Raw genomic sequence first — 23,306 nt, 5'->3', positions numbered from 1 at the left:
GTCACAATCTCGGCTCACTGCAACTTCTGCCTCCAGGTTTCAAGCAATTCTCCTGCCTCAGCCTCCTGAGTAGCTGGGATTACAGGTGCATGCCGTCATTCCCATCTAATTTTTGTATTTTTAGCAGAGTCAGAGTTTCACCATGTTGGCCAGACTGGCCTCGAACTCCTGACCTCACGTGATCCACCCACCTTGGCCTCCCAAAGTGCTGGGATTACAGGCATGAGCCACTGTGCCCGGCCTGATATATAAATTGGATTGTGCTCAATCCACTTCTGTTCTGATCCATGGCTACTGGTGCCTATTATGTGCAGGGCCCTGGAGATGCCGCAGAGCAGAGGGGAGACTGGGCACAGTCCTTTAGGAGCTTCCAGTCTAGCCAGGGGCTTAAAAAAACCTGACAGTCCCAACACAAAATGACACACGAGGTCTTCAAGAGCAGGACAAAGGCATGTGGGAGCATCAGGTGGGGAGCACTTGGAGTCAGGGGACTGAACGAGGCTTCCTGGAGGAAGGGACATTTGGGTTGAGTCCCAAAGGATGGGCAGGACTTGGACGGAGAGAGATGAGGGAGGAGGGGAGAGGTTCCAGGCAGAGGGGACAGCCTAAGTGAGAATGGAGATCCAGAAAGCGGGGGTGTGTTTGGGGCCTAGGGAGAAATCTCTGTTGCCTGTGAAGGGGAGAAAGTAGAAGGTGGAGCTGCAAAGCTTGATTGGGGCCATATTACATGAGGTCTTAAGTGCCAAAGTAAGGAGTTTGTGGTTATGTGGGAAGGCAATAGGGAGCCATAGACAGTTTTGAGCAGATAAGGGTCACAACCCGAGTAGCCATACCACCAGTATGTGCTGGGTCTGGGGAGAGGATGGAGCCCCCTTGGGTGCACCCCATGGGTGCTCTGGCACTGCACACTGAAATCCCGCTTCCTCTGTCCCAGGCTGGCCACGTGGGTGATATGTGGGGCTTGAAGCGTGGGAGGGAACAAAGATGACACTCAGACTGGGGTCCACTGGCCCTGAAGCAAGATGGGCGCAGTGAACAGACCCACAACCAAATAGGGTCTTGGCAACAGAGCTTGGGGAGATGGCAGTCTGGGTGGGACCATGCTGCTTGGGGGTGTTGGAGTGGGGTGGGAGTGGGGGTTCCTCTCCTGGCTCTGCAGGGGAGGAACTGTCCTCCAAGACCAGCACCTAGGCTGGTCACCAGGCTCAGAGGCTGGTTGTGAGGTTTACTGACAGCCTTGTGTGTCCCCGGGGACAGCAGGCTAGCTGAGAAGCTGCCCACCTCTCTGCCGAGCCTCCTCTGCTCTCTTGCCCGCGCTGTCTGGGTTTTCTACCTCATTCTCCTCAACCCCCAGGACAAGGAGGAGGCAGTGATTCCATTCATCGGCCAACGCCCCGAAGTTTCCCTGTCCCTGGGATGCTCTTTGGGCTTCTCCCAGGCTGTCATGTCCCTGCAGGACAGAAAGGCGGGGCTGGGTCTCAGACATGGACAGGATCCCATATGCGCTCGGCCTTTCCAGTCACAGGAAGAGCAGGGGGCGAAGTCTGGCAGTGGTCAGGCTAAACACCGGCCCAGAGAGCAGCCCTAATCCACTGACCCCGAAGAAGGATTGAGGTTCCCTCTGCCCCGAACAATGCTTGAGTGACAGGCCTTCAAAATGGGCCCCTCCCCCCCCGGGCTGCTTCAGGAACTAGGGCACAGGTCCCGCTTGCTGAGCTCTGGCCTCAAGAGCACTTGTTAGGGAAGGACTGGAAGCAAGGCCAGTGGCGCAGAGCCTTCTGTTGCTGGTGAGGTGACCAGGACAGTAGCAGGGACTGTGGTGCAGGGTCTGTGGCCTTAGGAACGGATGCGCATGTGATGGGAGACAAGGTTGTCGCAATAAGCCTGTCCCAGGGTCCCACACACGTCACCAAGGCTCACTCAGAATCTTCAGCCGGATCCCCGGGATAGGGGACAAGATGGAAAGTGATGGCCACCTCCTTATCTCCACCCATGGTTCTAGGAAGAGCTGAGCTGTGGGCAGTGGAGGCCAGGGCCCAGGATCCCAGGAGACCAGGACATGCCAGGCTGGGATGAAGGCAGAGCCGGGTGAAGCCACCACAGACCCTGTGAGGCTGAAGGAGGTGTTTTCCCCTGTCCCCTCCCCTAGTGGGTGGTCAGGCCTCCAAAGGCCCAGCAGTTTCCCCGCCCCTCCCACCCTCATTTGGGGTCAGCTAAGGTGACACTGGGGTGGGCCAGCCAGCATGGGGGCCGCAGGGAAAGGCGCCAGGAAGCAGGGACACATCACAGGCCCACCAACCTTTCCTCAGCCCTGGGCAATTATATGGTCACAAATCACAAAGAAACAGTGGCGTAAGCACCCTTGCCAGCCTAGTGGAATACTAGGGAGGCCATAAAAATTCAATTAGCCTGGCTAACCTGGTGCCCAGCTCCAGGATACAGTGAGGCTGGTGCAATGGAGGGGGGTGCGTGGGGGAGCAGCTGCAGGTGGCCCACGGGGGCAGGAGATCTCCAGAGTCTGACAGATGCCCCCACCATCCCCTGAGCTGCAGCTTCTCCCTCTAGTGTGGAGGGAGGGCACTGGGTCCCCTGAGGGGGCTGTCCTGAGGCTAGGTCCGGTTGGCTCAGTCTACCCTGCAGGGGTCAGAGCCAAGTCTGCAAAGCTGTCCCCAGAGCCCCTCCGCCAGGGGAAGGGACAGTGTCAGAACATTCTGGGGCCTCAGAGCTCATCGTGGGAGAAGAAAAAGGCAGAACTGGGCCATCCTGGGACCGCCACACGGGGTTCAGGGCTCAGGGATAGAAATGACATAGTGCCACTTACCAGTTGTGACTTAACCTCTGTGAGCCTTAATTGCCACTTCAGAAAAATGGGGAAAATAACAGGAGCCATTTCAGAGAGCTATTGAAAGGGCGAAGTGACATGAATTCACACAAAGCTCTTAACGTGGGTCCTGCCTACAGCGTGCGCTCAAATGCTATTATTCCATTTGTATGGAATTAGGCTGCGAGTCAAGTCGCAGGACCTAGCGGCACATTTCTGAGCTCTGAGGACTCAGTTCCCTTCTGGGGGACTTGGTAAGGGGCAGAGGTTTGTGCAGAGAAAGGAATTCTGGACTGATCTGGAACTTGGATGCTGCTGAAATGATTTAAGCCGGGGGTTCTCAGCCTCAGCACTGTTGTTTTTCTGAATCTCGGTTTCGGGGGGCCGTCCTGTGCATTGTCGGGCGTTTAGCAGCATCCCGGGGCTCCAACCTCTACATGCCAGTAGCACTCCCCAGTTTTGACAACTAAAATATGTCTCCAGGCATTGCCAAATGTCTCTGGGGTCTAAATCCTCCTCTGTGGCTGTTGAGAAAAACTGGGCTTTAATCATCTGAGTGGGGGGCAGCAGAGGAGGGGCCTGGGGCTGCGAATTCATGGTGTTGCTTTTCTTGCAGGGAGGAGCCAATGGCTGGGCCTGCCATCCACACTGCCCCCATGCTGTTCCTTGTCCTCCTGCTGCCCTTGGAGCTGAGCCTGGCAGGTGCCCTTGCACCTGGGACCCCTGCTCGGAACCTTCCTGAGAATCACATCGACCTCCCAGACCCAGCGCTGTGGACGCCTCAGGCCAGCCACCACCGTCGGCGGGGCCTGGGCAAGAAGGAGTGGGGCCCAGGCCTGCCCAGCCAGGCCCAGGATGGGGCTGTGGTCACTGCCACCAGGCAGGCCTCCAGGCTGCCAGAGGCAGAAGGGCCGCTGCCTGAGCGGAGTCCTGCAGGCCTGCTGCAGGACAAGGACCTGCTCCTGGGGTTGGCAGTGCCCTACCCCGAGAAGGAGAACCGACCTCCAGGTTGGGAGAGGGCCAGGAAACGCAGCAGGGAGCACAAGAGACGCAGGGACAGGCTGAGGCTGCACCGAGGTAGCTGGAGAGCTGCGAGGGGTGGGGATGGGGGAATTCCCGCCATGGACTGAGGGGAGCAGGACAGGATGCAGGGACGGATCAGGGCTGTGAGGTCCCTGGAAGAATATCCAGAGGAGAGGAGGGGTCTCAGAGGGACCTGGTAAGGGGAGGAGGCGGGGAGAGGCCCAGGGTTGGGGCATGGGAAGAGGAGAGGGATGTATTGCAATAGAATCTGTCTTATCAACAGATCATCCTCCTGAATCAGGAAGTTCTACCTAAATTTCTCCCACTGTAAGTTCTGAGTGGAGATGGAGCAACAGTTCAGTGCTCTCCAAGCACATTCCTTACTCGGCTCTGAAGCATCGGGTAGGGGCTAAGAGCCTAGACTCTGAAGCCAGGTCTGCCTGAGATCGGGTCCTGCCTCCACCACTTACTCGGGTGTGGCCCTGGGCAAGTTCTCTTTCTGTGCCTCGGTTTTCCCCTGTGTAAAGCGAAGAGACTGGTCCCATCTACCCTCAGTGTCACTGCAGAGACTTAGTTAGTGGGGTACTTGGGGCTCAGCTGGCAGGGCCACGAGCGGTCATTGTTCTGGTTAATCCCAGCCCCATGCTAAGGCCAAATCAGTGTCCTCCAACCTGGATGCAGGTGACTCCAGGAGAGGCATCCCTTGCCTCCTGCTCCTGCCTCTGCCCTGTTTGTCTCGGTGCGCCCCTAGCCCTTCCCACCTTCCTGAACATTTCCTCCACATCCCCTGGGAGCTAGCTAGCCCCCTGCTGGCCCGGGCTTCCCCCTCCCGGTGCCCACTCAGTCTCAGAGCAGACATATCCTGGCAGCTCCAGTCAGGTGGCTCCTCCCAGCCTTGCCTGGCCCTAAGCCAGGGAACTCAGCTTCTAAGCTCTCTGTGTGACCAGACTGCCTCTAGGGGCATGCCGAGTGTCACAAACACAGTGGTGGTGGCGGGGTTCTTTGGCAGGAAGGCAGTGGAGCCTCAACGCCTCTTATGCAAACAGCTGAGGCTGGCTTCCCTGCGAGGCCTGAGAACCCCCCAAGTGGGCAGAGGCCAGTCAGGGTCCCCTGGCTTTGACTTTCAGCCTCCCACTCCTGGGGTCACCTGTGTCAGCTTTCAGCAGAGGATGCTGGCACTCTTGAGGACAGCTAGAGGGCACGTGTGGGGTGTGGACCTGTCCTGCTGGGCTCCTGCTCCCCCAGCTCCAGGGCTGCAGCCGGGCCTCCTGAGAGAGTTGACATGGAGAGGAGGAGGCGGGGAACAGAGAAGGTTTGCGGGGTAGGCCCTGTTCTGCTGGCTGTGAAACCTCAGGCCGGGCCAGGCGTGGTGGCTCACACCTGTAATCCCAGCACTTTGGGAGGCTGAGGCGAGCGGATCACTTGAGATCAGGAGTTCGAGAGCCACCTGGGAAACATGGAGAAACCCCATCTCTACCAAAAAAACAAAAATAATCCAGGTGTGGTGGCACATGTCTGTAATCCCAGTTACTCAGGAGGCTGAGGTGGGAGAATTACTTGAACCCTGGAGGCAGAGGTTGTAGTGAGCCAAGATTGAGCCCCTGCACTCCAGCCCTGCTGGAATTGAATCCAGGCCCTACTACTCATGAGCTGTGCATCCTTGGGCAAGTCACCTAACCTCTCTGTGCTTCAGTTTCCTTCCCTGTAGGTAAGACTGAAGGAGCACCCACTTCCCAGAACTCTTGCAGTAGTTAGATAAAATAATGCTTGTGATGCAGCTCATCTGGTACCCAGCACACAGCAGGTGCTCCATTAGGGGGGTGATGACTAATTATCACCACACAGGATGCTCTCACTTGTGTGTGGTAAGCAGTGATTCCCACCTCCCAGCTTTCTGAAAGGCCACTGCAATGATTCTCAGCCTCATGACATTTCTCCCTACTCAAACTTCACCTCCTCCAGGAAGCCTTCCATGGTTAATCCTACTAGTTCCCATCTGTTACACTTACATATCTGGCTGCGCCCAGCCAACCTGGACTTGCACTTGCTGGAATGTTGCTTTACAGGGAGAATCCTTGCGCTGTCTTCCCAGCGACACTGCAAGTTCTTCCAAGACATTTTCCTCCAAGTTCCCCTCCCCCTACGCCCCAAGAAGGGTAGGAAGCAGGGATGGGGCTGAACCAAGGGCTTGTCACATGGTCCCTGCTACCTCCTAGTTTGTAGCATAAAATGTGGGTTCTACTATAGACCGCCACGAGGTGGCAAGCAGTTACAGCCCCTGTGCTCCCCACCCTGTGTCTCAGGCCGAGCCTTGGTCCGAGGTCCCAGCTCCCTGATGAAGAAGGCGGAGTTCTCCGAAGCCCAGGCGCTGGATGCAGCCATGGAGGAGTCCTCCACCAGCCTGGCCCCCACCATGCTCTTCCTCACCACCTTTGAGGCAGCACCTGCCACAGAAGAGTCCCTGATCCTGCCTGTCACCTCCCTGCAGCCCCAGGTAAGGGGTCCCCAAACAGCCTCGGTTCTGGAAGAGTCCTTGAGCCCATGTCATGGAAAACCCTGTTAGTACATGTAGGGAGACTGAGGCACGGGGGCAGGAGGCCACAGAGCTTAGACTGAAACTAGATCTCCTGCTGCTCATCCAGTCTAACTCCAGCCCTGGTGGGTGTTCCATCCTGACAAGGGGCTGCCACTGTCCAGGGCAAAGTGGTCCCAGGGGCCCACTCTGAGGACAGCCAAGGAAGCAAGTGGCAGCTCAGCATGCTGGTGTCTGCATGGAGAGCAGCGAGGCCTGGGTAGGAGCTTTCTGCATACAGAGGAACATGAAGCATAATAAGGGTGATTTTTAAAACCATGTCGTCAAGACCCAGAATTAATAAGCATTAGCTAACACTTGGACCCATCTGCATCAGATCTTTAAAAAAGATATGTGGGCCGGGCGTGGTGGCTCACACCTGTAATTCCAACACTTTAGAAGGCCAAGGCAGGAGGGTCACTTGAGCCCAGGAGTTTGAGACTATCCTGAGCAATATAGCCAGACCCTGTGTCTATAAAACTTGTTTAAAAAGTTAGCCAGGCATGAAGGCATGTGCCTGTGGTCCCAGCTACTTGGGAGGCTGAGGTGGGAGGATCGCTTGAACCCAGGAGGTCAGGGCTGCAGTGAGCCATGATTGCACCACTGCACTCCAGCCTGGGCGACAGAGTAAAAGCCTGTCTCAAGGAAAAAAAATATATATGTGGAGAGAAAGTAAGCGAGCAAATGTGGCAAAAACACTAGCCACTGGTGATTCTAGAAGAGGGATATATAGGAGCTGACTGCATCATTCTTGCACCTCTTCTGTGGCTTTGAAAGGTTTTCAAAATAAAATTTAGAAGGATCAATAACATATATGTATTAAAAAATACATAAAAAAGAAATAGGCCAGGTGCAGTGGGTGGCTCACACCTGTAATCCCAGCACTTGGGGAGACCGAGGCAGGTGGATCACCTGAGGTCAGGAGTTCGAGACCAGCCTGGCCAACATGGTGAAACCCTATCTCTACTAAAAATACAAAAGAAATGAAGCTTTTTTAGCAGCAGATCTTTCTTATCCTTTTTTGGGGTCTTGCACACCCTTGAGACTGTGATGAAAGCTGCGGACCGTTTCCCAGGAATGCATGGTTATTTATGTCATCGTCCACGGCCCCCTGCAGCCCAGCCTAGAAGGTGCAGTTCTGCCCATGTCCTAGTGCACGCACAGACCCATGTGTAGATCCAGCCATGACCTCTAGCCCTCTGCATTCCTGGGGCCACGGACCTGGGCTGTGAGTGAGACTGAGCCCTGGTTGTGGCCTCAATGGTGCCGCGGAGAGCTGGTAACCTCTGCTGAGAGAGGAAGGGATGGGAAAGTCCAGTGAGTGGCTTGGCTTTTATTTATGGGAGAGGGAGCCCAACTCCCTCCTCATGGGTTTAAAGACCCTGGGAAACAAGATTGCCTTCCCAGCCTGCGGGTGGTCTCCGCCCCTCCTCAGAGGGCCTGGTGGGTAACTCACCTGTGTGTGTCTGCATGGTTCTTCTTGAGTAATGGCTGCAAAGAGAGGAAATTAACCTAGTGAACACCGGAACAGGAGCCTGTGGCAGCCATCTTTATGTCCTCGGGCCGAGACTCCAGGCTGCCCAGCAGAGGATGAGGTAGCCTCTGAGAAGCCTCTTTTTTGCCCTCTGGTCTTGGGACTCCACACTCCTGCTTCCATGGATTCGAAGGTTCCAACATCCCTCCCTCTTCACTGCTCCAGCAGGCACAGCCCAGGCCTGATGGGGAGGTGATGCCCACGCTGGACATGGCCTTGTTCGACTGGACCGATTATGAAGACTTAAAACCTGATGGTTGGCCCTCTGCAAAGAAGAAAGGTATGCCCACCTACTCCGCCACCTTCCACGCCTGGGCGCCCTGCCCTCCCTCACCATCTGTTGAGGTGGGGGTCCCAGTGAGCCCTGTCTGATCTTCAGATGTCCAAAGGTGGTATGCGGGGAGAAGGGGAGAGCATGGAGCCTAACATGGAAATGCCTCTTGGAATGGAGAATGCTATCACATGCTTATCACGTGCCACACGCTTCCATGTTTCCACTCATGTTACCCTGGGGGAAAATACCTGTTAGGTCCGTAGTACTGTTGATCCCATTTTAGAGAAGAGAAAACTGAGGCAGAGAGAGAGAGGTGTATAGTACCTTGTCCAAGCCACGCTGTAGGATGGTGGTATGGGCACTCCAACACCTGAGTCCCTGTGCTTAACCTCTGCTCTGCTGGGCCCCAGCTTCTAACGACAGATCTTCTTGTCCCCAGAGAAACACCGGGGTAAACTCTCCAGTGATGGTAACGAAACATCGCCAGTCGAAGGGGAACCATGCGACCATCACCAAGACTGCCTGCCAGGTACCAGCCTGCATGACCCGGTCACGTGCCGCCCCCTCCCCTCTCTCTCCCGGGCTCAGTCCTCCTTCCTCTTCCGCCCCCCTCCTTTTTCTTCGGGCGGCAGCCAGCACCCACATTCAAGGCACCAGGCTGGGTGCTGGGCGGAAACCTGGGTGGGAGTGGGGGTTCCCATGTGTGCAGGACCTGAGGATCCTTGACCCTTCATGAATGATAAATAATAACAACAGCTGCCACTTTCCTGAGAGTTGCCGTCAGACATTCATTCATTTAATACATTACTCACGGCCAGGCATGGTGGCTCACGCCTGTAATCCCAACACTTTGGGAGTCCAAGGTGGGTGGATCACCTGAGGTCAGGAGTTTGAGACCATCCTGGCCAACATGGCGAAACCCTATCTCTACTAAAAATACAAAAATTACCCACGCATGGTGGCACATGCCTGTAATCTCAGTTACTCAGGAGGATGAGGCAGGAGAATCAATCTCTTGAACCTGGAAGGTGGAGGTTGCAGTGAGCTGGGATCACGCCACTGCACTCCAGCCTGGGCTACAAGAGGGAAATTCCATCTTAAAAAAAAAAAAAAATTACATTACTCACAACAACCCAGTTTTGAAGTCAGGTGATTGAGCCCCAGAGAGGCTGTCTTGCCCAAGGTCACACAGTTAGGAAGTGGCTCCAACCTGGCCTGGCTGGAAAGCCTCTTCACAGCCCCACGGTGTCTTGAATCGGGGTGATCCTGTCTTGCCGTCTTCTTCCTGACGCCAGGCAGGGCTTAATGCTGTCCTTGTCCCATCACAACACTGCCGGGCATTCTGGAGATGCTTTTGGTGACATCCTCACTGTTTGGCAGCCCGTCCCCATGGAGACGGTCTAAAAACAAGAAGCTGGACGTTGTAACTAATGTCCTAAACGCTGGGGGCCCTTGGGGGTCCGTCGGGCCCTCCAGGAAGCAGATACTGAGGTAAGTTAGAAGTGTGAGGCCTGGCGCAGTGGCTCACACCTGTAATCCTAGCACTATGGGAGGCCGAGGCAGGAGGATCATCTGAGCCCAGGAGTTCAGGACCAGCCTGGGCAACACGGGAAGACTCCATCTCCAAAAATAATAATAATTTAAAAAATTAATCAGGCTTGGCCGGGCATGGTGGCTCACGCCTGTAATCCCAGCACTTTGGGAGGCCGAGGCGGGTGGATCACAAGGTCAGGAGTTCAAGACCAACCTGGCCAAGATGGTGAAACCCCGTCTCTACTAAAAATACAAAAATTAGCCAGGCATGGTGGCAGGCGCCTGTAACCCCAGCTACTTGGGAGGCTGAGGCAAAGAATTGCTTGAACCTGGGAGGCAGAGGTTGCAGTGAGCTGAGATTGCACCATTGCACTCTGACAGAGCAAGACTCTGTCTCAGAAAAAAAAAAATGAACTAACCAGGCTTGGTGGTGTGCGCCTGTGGTTCCAGCTATTCGGAGGCTAAGGCAGCCTCGGGGCTCAAGGCTGCAGCGAGATGTGATCGCACCACTGTACTCCAGCTTGAGTGACAGAGCAAGACCCTGTCTCAACAAAACAAAACAAAAAGTGCAACAGATTTTTTTGGGGATGGGCTAAGGTTGGGAAACACTTGTGAATGATGAGAAGGGGAGGAAGCTGGATTGGATGGGGGAAGCTTCAGACATCATGCTGTCATCCCAGCACTTTAGGAGGCGTTCCGGTGCAGAACCGGCCTGTTAAACAAGGCCCATGCTGAGGAGAAATGGCTGGGTCCCAGAACCCCTGTGCCAATCATTGGCAGGGGCTGCTGGGAACAGCCCGCCATGGGCGGAGGTGGCCCTGAAGTTGTACCAGCTGGAGGCCGCCAGCAAGCGCTTTCCCCAGGAGAGATCCCAGCGGCACACCTCCATGGCACCACGATTGTTAGATGGATGACCAGAATATTCCACAGAACAGCAACCAAACCAGCAATTAGCATCGTATAAGGCAGACCACCAGCTCCCTGACAGGCTGCTTCATTCCCAAACCATTGTTTTCACCCTGGGTGCAAAGAAAAGGCCAGCGTTTGGGCCGACTGGACCGTCGCTCTGGGAACTGGCTCCGTGGCAGGTGCCCAGTTTCCCCATCTGTCAAAAGAGGACGTTGGTGTTGGGGATCCTGAGGTCCCTCCCAGCTCTGAGCTGACTCCACACCTGGCAGCCCCCAGCTGTTCTGGTCTCTCTGGGAAGAGACTTCACACCACCTTCGCTCTTCCATGATCAGTCAGTTGCCTATCTGAGGCAGCTGGGGTCTCTGCCGCCGACCCTTGGGGGCCTCGGCCATGACATCCGTCTGCGGTTCCACCCAGGAGCCTTGCACACCAGATGGCCCACCCCGCCAGGGCATGGCCTGCCACAGAGATGATGGATTTCCTGTCCAGTAGGACGGAGTGCAGGGCTGCGGGGAGGGGCGGCTCGGGGCGGCTGACTGCGCGTGCTCTCTGTGTTGGCAGGGACTTGCTGCGACCTGCGGGAGCATCTCTGCACACCCCACAACCGAGGCCTCAACAACAAATGCTTCGATGACTGCATGTGTGTGGAAGGTGGGTCCAGATTCCTTTGCGGGGGGCTCCCCATGCTCTGAGAACCACAAAGCCTCCCTTTCTCGAAGCTGGTTCTGCACTGAGTGGGGGACAAGCTTTCCCAGCAGAGGGTGGATCAGGGCCTGCGGCGGGGGAGTAGGTGGGAGAATCCCTCGGGAGCCGAAGACTTGCGCAAGAACAGCTTTATCAGTGCCTTCCCAATCTGTGAACTCATTTAGTCCCGATTCTTGGCATCGTTTCTCAGATTTGCTTTTCTCAACTTTTGAAATACAAGCTGGCATAATCTCCCACTATCTGGAGGAGGGAGAAGGGAGGAGACAGGAGCACATCTCTTTAAATTAGATCCAGCCTCAGAAGGCTGCCGCTTTCACACCAGAATTCTATCCCAGGGGAGGCACTGAAGTGTGATAATGGGGTGGGGGTGGGTTTCCCAGCATGTCCCAGGGAAGGATGCACTTGGCCAGCTGCCTCTTTAACTCCTCCATGCCCCCATCTCGCCTAGGTGTGCTGGGCTCTGTGCTGAACTCTTTTCTACTGAAATCCCCATGACCACCCATAGAAAGGGGCTATGATGATCCCCGCTACACAAATAAGCAAACTGGGGCACAGAAAGTTTAATGATGCCCAAACTTACACAGCCAGGAAAGTGGGGGAAGTAGTTTCAGAGTTGTTTTGTTTTGTTTTGTTTTTGAGATAGGGTTTTACTCTGTCACCCAGGCTGGAGCACAGCGGTGCAATTTTGGCTCACTGCAACCTCTGCCTTCCAGACTTAGGTGATCCTCCCATCTCAGCCCCGCAGGTAGCTCTGACTACAGGCCCATGCCACCAGCCCAGATAATTTTTGTATTTCTGATAGAGGATGGGTTTCACCATGTTCCCCAGGCTGGTCTCAAACTCCTGACCTCAAGTGATCCACCTGCCTTGGCCTCCCAAAGTTCTGGGATTACAGTCATGAGTCACCACACCCAGCCAGTTTCAATTTTTTTTTTTTTTTTTGAGATGGAGTCTTGCTCTGTTGCCCAGGCTGGAGTGCGGTGGCGCGATCTCAGCTCACTGCAAGCTCCACCTCCTGGGTTCACGGGCCATTCTCCTGCCTCAGCCTCCTGAGTAGCTGGGACTACAGGCGCCCACCACCACACCTGGCTATTTTTTTTTTTTTTTTTTGTATTTTTAGTAGAGATGAAGTTTCACTGTGTTAGCCAGGATGGTCTCGATCTCCTGACCTCATGATCTGCCCGCCTCAGCCTCCCAAAGTGCTGGGATTACAGGCTTGAGCCACCGCGCCTGGCCCAGTTTCAATTTTTTATTCTGCAAAGTTTCAGATATATACTAAAGTAGTCAGAATAGTCTAATGAACGCCCATTTCTCTTCACTCTGCTTCAGTACATACCAACTCGTGGCCAATCTGTGTCTGTCATTTCTCACACACTTTCCTTATTCCGACACGATTTCTAAGCAACTCCTGGGAGCTTACAGGTATTTCATCTGTGAATATTTTAGTGTGTACCTCTGAAAGACAAGTACTCTTTTAAAAACAAAATGCCAAAAATGAATGATAATTAATCAGTTCCATCCAATATCAAACCAGCATTCACATCTCCTGGATGGGGAAATTGGGGCTCAGCCCCTCTGTAGACCTGAGATACGTGTCCTGTTTTGCTCACATTAGCCTCAGAGATTATCTCCCATGATCATGCCACTGCACTCCAGCCTGGATAACGGAGCAAAACCCTGTCTTAAAAATGATAATAATAAATCTTTTTCTTTCCAATTTTTAAAATTGTAGACTTTTAAATTTAATTTAATTATTTTTTTGAGACAGGGTTTCGCTCTGTCACCCAGGCTGGAGTGCAGTGGCGCAATCCCAGCTCTCTGTAGCTTTAACTCCCAAGCTCAAGGGATCCTCCCGCCTCGGCAGTAAAGCTATGTAGCTCTGATTATTCACTCATCTAATCAGTTAAATATTTATGGAGCACCTACTGTGTATCAGACATTGTTCTGGACACTGGGGGGGTTCAGTAGTGAAAAGAACCAGCAAGTTCTGTGCCCGTGAATTACATTCTAGTGATATGAGCAGACAACAATGAAATACACACAAAGGATGTCTTTAGAAAATAGTAAGGGCTATGGCCAAGCATGGTGGCTCATGCCTGTAATCCTAGCACTTTGGGAGGCCGAGGCAAGAGGATCACTTGAGGTCAGGAGTTGGAGACCAGCCTGGCCAACATGGTGAAACCCTGTCTCTACTAAAAATACAAAAACTTTGGGAGGCCGAGACGGGCGGATCTTGAGGTCAGGAGATCGAGATCATCCTGGCTAACACGGTGAAACCCCATCTCACTAAAAAATACAAAAAACTAGCCGGACAAGGTGGCGGGCGCCTGTGGTCCCAGCTACTTGGGAGGCTGAGGCAGGAGAATGGCGTAAACTCGGGAGGCGGAGCTTGCAGTGAGCTGAGATCCAGCCACTGCACTCCAGCCTGGGCGACAGAGCGAGACTCCATCTCAAAAAATATATATATACAAAAATTAGACAGGCATGCTGGCACTTGCCTGTAATTCCAGCTATTCAGGAGGCTTAGGCATGAGAATCGCTTGAACCCAGGAGGTGGAGATTGCAGTGAGCAGAGATCATGCCATTGCACTCCAGCCTGGGTGACTGAGTGAGACTCTGTCTCAAAAAGAAAAAAGAAAAAAAAGTAAGTAATAAGGGCTATAAAGGTAATAATATGATAAAGAGTCTTGCAGTTGTTTTAGAACGGGTAGACAGAAGTGGGCATTGGAGGCCAGCGGGGTGGTTCATGCCTGTAATCCCAGCACTTTGGGAGGCCGAGGCAGGCAAATCATGAGATCAGGAGTTTGAGACCAGCCTGGCCAACATGGCAAAACCCCGTCTCTACTAAAAATACAAAAATTAGCCCAGTGTGGAGACGCGCACCTGTAATTCCAGCTACTCAGGAGGCTGAGGCAGGAGAATCTCTTGAAATCGGGAGGCAGAGGTTGCAGTGAGCTGGGATCGTACCTCTGCACCCCAGCCTGGGTGACAGAGAGAGACTCTGTCTCAAAAAAAAAGAGAAAGGGTAGACAGAAGTGGGCATTGGAGGCCAGGCGGGGTGGTTCATGCCTGTAATCCCAGCATTTTGGGAGGTCAAAGCAGGCAGATCCTTGAGCCCAGGAGTTGCAGACCAGCCTTGGCAAGGTAGAGAGACACTTTCTCTACCAAAAATACAAAAAAATAAAAAATTAGCCAGGTGTGGTGGCACACACCCATAGTACCAGCTTCTTGGGAGGCTGAAGCGGGGAGGATCACTTGAGCTCAGGAGGCAGAGGTTGCAGTGAGCCGAAATCTTACCACTGCACTCCAGTCCAGGTGACAGAGCAAGACCCTGTCTCAAAAAAAAAAAAAAAAAAAAAAAAAAGAAAAGAAAAAGAAAAAAGAAAGAAGAAAAGAAAAAGAAAGAAATACAGAAAAAGGCCGGGCGCGGTGGCTCAAGCCTGTAATCCCAGCACTTTGGGAGGCCGAGACGGGCGGATCACGAGGTCAGGAGATCGAGACCATCCTGGCGAACACGGCGAAACCCCGTCTCTACTAAAAAAATACAAAAAAACTAGCAGGGCGAGGTGGCGGGCGCCTGTAGTCCCAGCTACTCGGGAGGCTGAGGCAGGAGAATGGCGTAAACCCGGGAGGCGGAGCTTGCAGTGAGCTGAGATCCGGGCCACTGCACTCCAGCCTGGGCGACAGAGCCAGACTCCATCTCAAAAAAAAAAAAAAAAAAACAGAAAAAAACAAAAAAGAAATGGAGGCCTGGCACAGTGGCTCATGCCTGTAATCCCATCACTTTGGGAGGCCAAGGCGGGCAGATCACTTGAGGCCAGGGGTTCAAGACCAGCCTGGCCAACATGGTGAAACCCCATCTCTACTAAAAAAATACCAAAATTAACAGGATGTGGTGGTGCATGCCTGTAATCCCAGCTACTCGGGAGGCTGAGGCAGGAGAATCACTTGAACCCAGGAGACAGAGGCTGCATGAGCCAAGATGGTGCTACTGCACTCCAGCCTGGGCGACAAAAACAAAACTTCATCTCAAAAAAAAAAAAAAAAAAAAAAGCAATGGAGAGCCATAGGATGTTTTACAGGGAAGGGCAGAATTTGAGCCACTTTAAAAAAATTAACAAACTTTTTCCTTTCCAATTTTCAAGATTATAGACTCTTTAATTGAATTGATCTGTGTGTTTTATTTTTTAAATTTTTTTTGAGACAGAGTCTCACTCTGTTGCTGAGGCTAAAGTACAGTGGCGCAATCAAGGCTCGCTGCAATCTGGAACTCCTGGGCTCAAGGGATCCTCCCACGTTAGCCCCTCCTGTAGTTGGGACTACAGGTGTATGCCACAATGCCTGGCTAATTTTTCCATTTTTTGTAGAGATAGGGTCTCCCTCTGTCGCTTAGGCTGGTCTAGAACTACTGGGCTCAAGCAGTCCTCCCACCTCAGCCTCTCAAAGTGCTGGGATTACGGGTGTGAGCCACTGAATCCTGTGGACTTTATTTTTAGAGCAGTTTTCTAAAAAAATTGCACAGAATGTGGTTCTCATATACCTTCTTTGTCCCTACATGCAGTTTCTCTTATTAATAATATCTTGCAATCATGTGGTACATTTGTTTGTTTGTTTGTTTGTTTGTTTGTTGAGATACAGTCTCGTTCTGTCGCCCTGGCTGGAGTGCAGTGGCATGATCTTGGCTCACTGCAGCCTCCGCCTCCTGGGTCCAAGTGATTCTCCTGCCTCAGCCTCCCAAGTAGCTGGGATTACAGGCACCCACCACCACGCCCGGGTAGTTTTTGTATTTTTTTTAGTAGAGACGTGGTTTCACCGTGTTGGCCAGGCTGGTCTCAAACTCCTGACTTCAAGTGATCCGCCTGCCTCAGCCTTCCAAAGCGCTGGGATTGTAGGCGTGAGCCACTGTGCCCGGGCTCTCACGGTACATTTGTTGCTTGACAAACCAATAATGATGTATTATTATTGCGAACTGAAGTCATAGTGTAAGTTATAGTTCACTGTGCAGTTCATTCTATGGGTTTGGACAAATGCATGCCATGTCTCACCATTACGTGTTACATAGAATATTTTTACCGCTCTGAATCTTCTCTGTGCTCCTTCTGTGTTCATTCTCCCCCTCCCCCGGATTTGTGTCTTTTTTTTTTTTTTTTTTTTTTTTTTGAGAAGGAGTCTTGCTCTGTTGCCCAGGCTGGAGTGCAGTGGCGCAATCTCGGCTCACTGCAAGCTCCGCCTCCCAGGTTCACACCATTCTCCTGCCTCAGCCTCCCGAGTAGCTGGGACTACAGGCGCCGCCACCACGCCCAGCTAATTTTTTTGTATTTTTAGTAGAGGCGGGGTTTCACCTGTTTACCAGGATGATCTCGGTCTCCTGACCTCGTGATCCACCTGCCTCGGCCTCCAAAGTGCTGGGGTTACAGGCGTGAGCCACCGCGCCCGGGCCCGGATTCGTGTCTTTCAAGCTCACTGGGGCTGCCGGGAGGAGTCTGGGTTGCCGGGCAGAATAAAGAAGGCGGGAGAGAGCTGGCCGGCCCCGAGCGTGCAGGGGAAAGAAGGGGAGGGCACCGGCCCTTCGCGCCTCTGACCCCCTTGCCTCCCCTCGCCCAGGGCTGCGCTGCTATGCCAAATTCCACCGGAACCGCAGGGTTACACGGAGGAAAGGGCGCTGCGTGGAGCCCGAGACGGCCAACGGCGACCAGGGATCCTTCATCAACGTCTAGCGGCCCCGCGGGACTGGGGACTGAGCCCGGGAGGTTTGCACAAGCCGGGCGATTTGTTTATAACTAGCAGTGGGAGATCAAGTGGGGGAACAGATGACTGAGGCTGCAGGCTAAGGCCCAGTACACTCGACCCCAGGACGGGAGCCGCTCGACGAATGAGCTGGGTGGGTGCCCAGGAGCCGGTCCGCAGCACCTGCACACCCACAGTCCGGTCCCACGCAGCCTCCATCCCGCGTGTCTTGCTCTCCGCGATGGCAATGCCGAGAGTGCCCTCTACTGTCCGACTCCAGAACTGCAACAGCTTTAAGTTCAAAACCAAGAGGCGTTTTTGAGAATGGAAAAGAAATTTAAACTTCCCGAAAGAAGGTCCAACGGCAGAAGATGAATATGGATACCAGGCACTGTGCTAAGTGCTGGAATACATTATCTCACTGAATTATCAAAACGACCTTTTCAAGTAGGCATTATCACCGTGCGACAGGCTGAGGACCCTGAGGCACGCTGGAGTTATTTAACCTGACTTGCCCAGGGTCAATGCTCCTCAAACCTGAACGTGCTAAGAGTCACCTGGAGGTCCAGTTAAAAATGTACATCTGGCTGGGCGCGGCGGCTCACGCTTGTAATCCCAGCACTTTCGGAGGCCAAGGCAGGTGGATCGCCTGAGGTCGGGAGTTTGAGACCAGCCAGGCCAACATGGGGAAACTCTGTCTCTATTAAAAATACAAAAGTTAGGCCAGGCATGGCACAGGCCTATCATCCCAGCTACTCGGAGGCTGAGGCACCAGAATTGCTTGAACTTGGGAGGCAGAGGTTGCAGTGAGCAGAGGTCGTGCCACTGCACTCCAGACTGGGGGACAAGAGTGAAACTCCATCTCAAAAAAAAAAAAGCACATCCGACTCACTGGGCTCTGTGCTCTAATAAACTCCCAGGGAATGCGATGCTGCTGGCCCAGGGACCCCACTGAGAGGTCCTGGGAAGTACATGGCAGAGCAAGGACCTGAACCTGGGCCAAGGCTGTCCAGCTCCAAGGCCCACGTTCTTGCGACCCCACAACTAAGAATTTCTTCCAGATTCTCCAAGGCTTTTGGCAAGAGAGGCTCACACGCTGGTAGTCCCTTTCTCTGTGGCTGAAATAGTTTGACTGTTCTCTGCCTTCCCTGGACAAAGATGTATCATGTTTAAAAACAAAACAAAATACAACTTAAGCACATACTTGCTTGCAGGAATAAGTTGGGCAGGTTGATCCCTGTGGTCTGGTAGCTGATATCCTGGGATACGAAGTGTTTGGGGAAAAGAATCACGTTGGCCTTTATGTCCCTATGGTCCTGCTCATCCAGTCCTGGATAGGCACTTTACAGCTTTCTGGAGAGCTTCCACCCCAGGGGTTCTGATGCAAGCATGGACTCAAAAAAAACCCCACACATATTGCCCACTTTACTCACTTTGCATACTGTTTAGTGATTTCCAGGACCACAAAACCATCCCTGGACCCCACCCCATATTTTTGCAGCAGAGCCCACTGGGAAGTTGATGCTCCCCTGAAATTGAGGTGCTATCTGAAGCTAACTGCCCCCAACAGGCCAGACTCTCAATGCCCACTCAGAACATCTGTCCCAGCAGATCTGCCTTCGGGGGTCACTTCAGGAAAACCATTTAAATCCCCCCACTTGGCATCTCACTCTTGGCCAACCCTCTATTCCAGGGTGAACCAGGTTGCAAATGACAAAAGTCTTTCCTGGCCAAATTCCTCACTGGCCTAGATCATGCCCATAAGATGCCAGAGATGTTTACTGCGCTGGGAAAATCAGTGGGGGTCAGGGGTCAGGCACCAAGGCAAGCAGGCAGATCTAGAAGAAACTAAATATGCTTGTTCTCTCCCTATCCAAGTTTGGTGGGCATGGAAACCTTGTGGGGAGGGAGCAGAGAGGGCAGGGGAACTGGGAGATCAAAGCAGGCTAGCTGAAAGGCAGATATGGCTGGGCACAATGGCTCATGCCTGTAATCCCAGCACTTTGGGAGGCCGAGGTGGGCGGACCAGTTGAGGTCAGGAGTTCAAGATCAGCCTGGCCAACATGGCAAAACCCTGTCTCTACCAAAAATACAAAAATGAAGGCCCGGCACGAGGGCTCATGCCTGAAATCCCAGCACTCTGGGAGGCCCAGGTAGGCAGATCACTTGAGGTCAGGAGTTCAAGACCAGCCTGACCAACATGGTGAAACTCCATCTCTACTAAAAATATAAAAATTAGCCAGCCATGGTGGCAGGTGCCTGTAATCCCAGCTACTCAGGAGGCTGAGGCAGGAGAATCGCTTGAACCCAGGAGGTGGAGGTTGCGGTGAGCCAAGATCACACCATTGCACTCCAGTCCGGGTGACAGAGTGAGACTCCAAAAATACAAAACACTTAAAAAATTAAAAGGACAGATCTGCCAGCAGCTTCGTACTTGAGACCAGACAACCCACATGCTGTGTGTGCCTCACATTAAGTGGTGACTGGGGACCGTGCTGGCTCTGTGGGGCTAGAACCCTAAGGAGTACCGCAGGAAGAAAGCCCAGCATGACTATGGCTAGGGGACAGCTGTTAGACGGTCCTAGGACATCAGCCATGGAGAACACAGAGGGTCAGGACAAAGCTAAAAGGCCCACAGAACTGTCACTGGTTGCCAGGGCAGTTCCATGGTTGGAAATTGCAGGCCCATCTCTTTGCCCTAGCTATCTCTATTTGACATTTCCAAAGAGGCATGGGTGAATGGAACCTCTTAACTCCAGAGCTGGGAATCCCAAAGCCCCATCAAGTGTCTAACCAACCTCTCTGCCAGGAAGTTCTTCCTTAGGTCTATCTTACATTTATTTTGCTCATACAGAAGCCAATTTCCTCTAATCCAGGATTTAGAAAACTTTTACTGTGAAGGACCAAATAAATATTTTAGGCTTTGCAAGCCATCCGATCTCCACCAGCTACTTAGCTCTGCCATAACTTGAAGCAGCCACAGACAGTGTGTGAATGAATCCATGGCTATGCTCCAGAAAAACTATTTATGGACACACATGTGAATTCCATATAATTTTCACATGTCACAAAATATTATTCTCTTTCTTTTTTTTTTTTTTTTTTTTTGGAGATGGAGTTTTGCTCTGCTGCCCAGGCTAGAATACAGTGGCTCAATCTCAGCTCACTGCAACCTCTGCGTCCCAGGTTCAAACAATTCGCCTGCCTCAGCCTCCCAAGTAGCTGTGATTACAGGCATGTGCCACCACACCTGGTTAATTTTTGTTTTTTTAGTAGAGATGGGATTTTACCATGTTGGCCAGGCTGGTCTCGAACTCCTGACCTCAGGTGATCCGCCCGCCTCAGCCTCCTAAAATGCTGGGATTACAGGTGTGAGCCACCACACCTGGCCACAAAATATTATTAGTTTAATTTTCTAAAACCATTTAAAAGTGCAAAAACTGCTCTTAGCGGGCCAACTACACAAAAATAGGCAGTGGGACAGATTTGGCCTGAGGACCACAGTTTGCCAACCCCTGCTCAAGCCTGCTCGCTCTCAACCTTGGCTGCACGTTGCAACAATCTGGGAACATTAAAAGGCCTGGGACCCACCTACAAAGCTTCCGCTTTGTTTGGTCTGGGCTTCCTAGCTTTTCCCCCAGGTAACTCCATGTACAGCTGGGGCTGAGAGCCTCCGCTCTCCCCTTCCATCTGTAGCAGTGCAGCTGGTGATAAATCCACCTATTCCACCTCTCACCGCCTTAGCAACCTCAGGAAAGTTTCCTAAGGTCTCTGTGCCTTGATTTTTTTTTTTTTTTTTTTTTTTTTTTGAGACAGAGTCTCGCTCTGTCGCCCAGGCTGGAGTGCAGTGGCCGGATCTCAGCTCACTGCAACCTCCGCCTCCCGGGTTTACGCCATTCTCCTGCCTCAGCCTCCCGAGTAGCTGGGACTACAGGCGCCCGCCACCTCGCCCAGCTAGTTTTTTATGTATTTTTAGTAGAGATGGGGTTTCACCGTGTTCGCCAGGATGGTCTCGATCTCCTGACCTTGTGATCCGCCCGTCTCGGCCTCCCAAAGTGCTGGGATTACAGGCTTGAGCCACCGCGCCCGGCCAATTTTTTCATCTGTAAAATGGGGATAACTCTCCCTTCATAGGGTTGCTCTGAGTAGTGAATGCATACTTCATTTTGATTTTTTTTTCTTTTGCGACAGAGTTTCACTCTTGTTGCCCAGGCTGGAGTGCAGTGGCGCAATCTCGGCTCACTGCGACCTCTGCCTCCCAGGTACAAGTGATTCTCCTGCCTCAGCCTCTCAAGTACCTGGGATTACAGGCAAGCACCACCATGCCTGGTTAATTTTTGTATTTTTAGGAGAGATGGGGTTTCACCATGTTGGCCAGGCGGGTCTCAAACTCCTGACCTCAGGTGATCCACCTGTCTCAGCCTCCCAAAGCGCTGGGAGTACTAGGCGTGAGCCAGCGTGCCTGGCCTGTGAATGCAGAATTCTTATAAGGTGTTTAGAACAGTGCCTACCACCTAATAAACCTCTAGTGTTAGCTAATTCGTTATTCTAGGAGAGTTTTAGGAGATGTTCGGTTCTTTGACAATGACCCATCACATACTCTGAGATCATTTCTAAGTCACTATTCAAGCTCCTTCCCCAAAGTGTGTTCCATAGAACACTGGGACCATGAGATGCTCCATTAGAAAGGGGCAGGGTACGGTTTCCGTGGTCAAAGAGGTTTGGAAAACTGTTCTGGCCTCAGCCCTTGGCAGCATGTACAGATTCCAGGCACCGAGGCAGGGCTGGAGGAGTAAGTGACTTTGCAATAAGATAGGTGCAGGAGTCTAAAAAGATACCCTGGGTGGACTGGGGGAGCTGAGCAGGAGGCCATGTGGCAACCAGTAGCTGCTGGACCTGTGGCCTGAGCCTTCCTGCACTCCTCCAGCTGGAGTCTCACCGCGGATCCCAGGAATGCCTGCTGTTCCCGCAGGGCTGCCATCCCATGGTTTGGAGACACCAAGAGTGGTTGCCATGCCTTCTGGGAATAGGCTGAGCGTGCAATGACATGACGGCCAAGGCTTGTGGGAAAATGACAGCTTCACAGCCCCTTGAGGAGTGACCAAGCCACAAAGTAAATCCTAAAGCCACAACCCCTTCTACCACTGAGCTGCTGGAGGTGGGTCCTTATTTTAAGCCACATTCAACCCACCCAACAAAACCTAACATTGAGGTGGTGGGTGCACGGCCCCTGCAGTGCGGTTCACTCACAGCTGGAGAGACAAGGTTTCTAAAACAACAGAACAGCCAGGAAAACGGTGCTGGGACAGACAGTGGAGAGGCCAGAGAAGCAAACCACTGTGGCTCCTCACTGGGGGTTTCTGGGGTTGGACTGAGCCCTGTCACCTCTGTGATAGTCTTGACTTTCACAGGCAATGGTGACTGTGTGTGTTTCCTGGGGAGGAGGTCGGCAGGGAAGGTCACCGTTCCTGGGAAGGGCGGTTTGCAGAACCAGGGGTTTATATTGCAGGGAGTGTATTTTCTGAATTCTAAGTCAGAACAAGTGGTCTGATACAGGATCCATGGCCGGGTCACTTCTGGGTGCAAAAGGCTTTCTAGACCTTAGACACTCAGATGATGGTCCCGGGCTGGCAACAGCACCTGGGAGCTTGGTAGAAATACAGAATCTTAGCCTGGGCAACATAGGGAGACCTCGTCTCAGCAAAAAATAACAAAATTATCCAGGCACGGTGGTGCACACCTGTAGTCCCAGCTATTCTCCAGGTTGAGGTGGGAGGATCGCTTAAGCCCAAGAGGTCGAGGCTGCAGTGAGCCATGATCGCGCCACTGCACTCCAGCTTGGGCAATAGAGTGAGACCCTGTCTCAATAAACGACAAAAAACAAAAAGAGATGCAGAATCTTGGGCCCCACCACCCCACGCCTACTGAGCCAGAATCTCTGGGGATGAGGATGGGGCCCAGCCATTTGGCTTTTCACAAGTTCTCTGGGTCATTCTTGGGCATGATCAAGTTTGAGAATCACAAGTCTAGGATGCGACGGGGAAAACAGAAATGTGGAGTGGTCAGGGACATTCGGATAATTCGGGGTATTTGTATTCAGGTGTGAGCTGGCAAATCTGAGACCTGTTTTGCCTAGCTAATTACCGGCAATAACAAACTCCCAGGCTCTGAGGCCCAGCCTCCTGGGCTGCAACTGGTCTTTATTTTT

The 23,306-nt window shown here is 52.8% G+C and overlaps 1 protein-coding gene across 1 annotated transcript; it reads left to right on the top strand.

The window, feature by feature from the left end:
- Positions 1 to 3,447: 3,447 nt before the first annotated feature.
- DRAXIN (dorsal inhibitory axon guidance protein) lies at positions 3,448 to 20,108 on the top strand. The gene is made up of 6 exons (XM_007980548.3): positions 3,448 to 3,898; positions 6,148 to 6,338; positions 8,116 to 8,230; positions 8,664 to 8,753; positions 11,228 to 11,317; positions 16,976 to 20,108. The coding sequence occupies exons 1-6, from the start codon at positions 3,448 to 3,450 to the stop codon at positions 17,086 to 17,088; spliced, it is 1,050 nt and encodes a 349-aa protein (XP_007978739.3). The 3' UTR covers positions 17,089 to 20,108.
- Positions 20,109 to 23,306: the final 3,198 nt, after the last annotated feature.

Source organism: Chlorocebus sabaeus, chromosome 20 (genome assembly GCF_047675955.1).
Source record: "Chlorocebus sabaeus isolate Y175 chromosome 20, mChlSab1.0.hap1, whole genome shotgun sequence".
NCBI lineage: Eukaryota > Metazoa > Chordata > Mammalia > Primates > Cercopithecidae > Chlorocebus > Chlorocebus sabaeus.
Note: the sequence above shows the minus strand (reverse complement) of the source record. Positions and strands in the feature narration are given on the sequence as shown.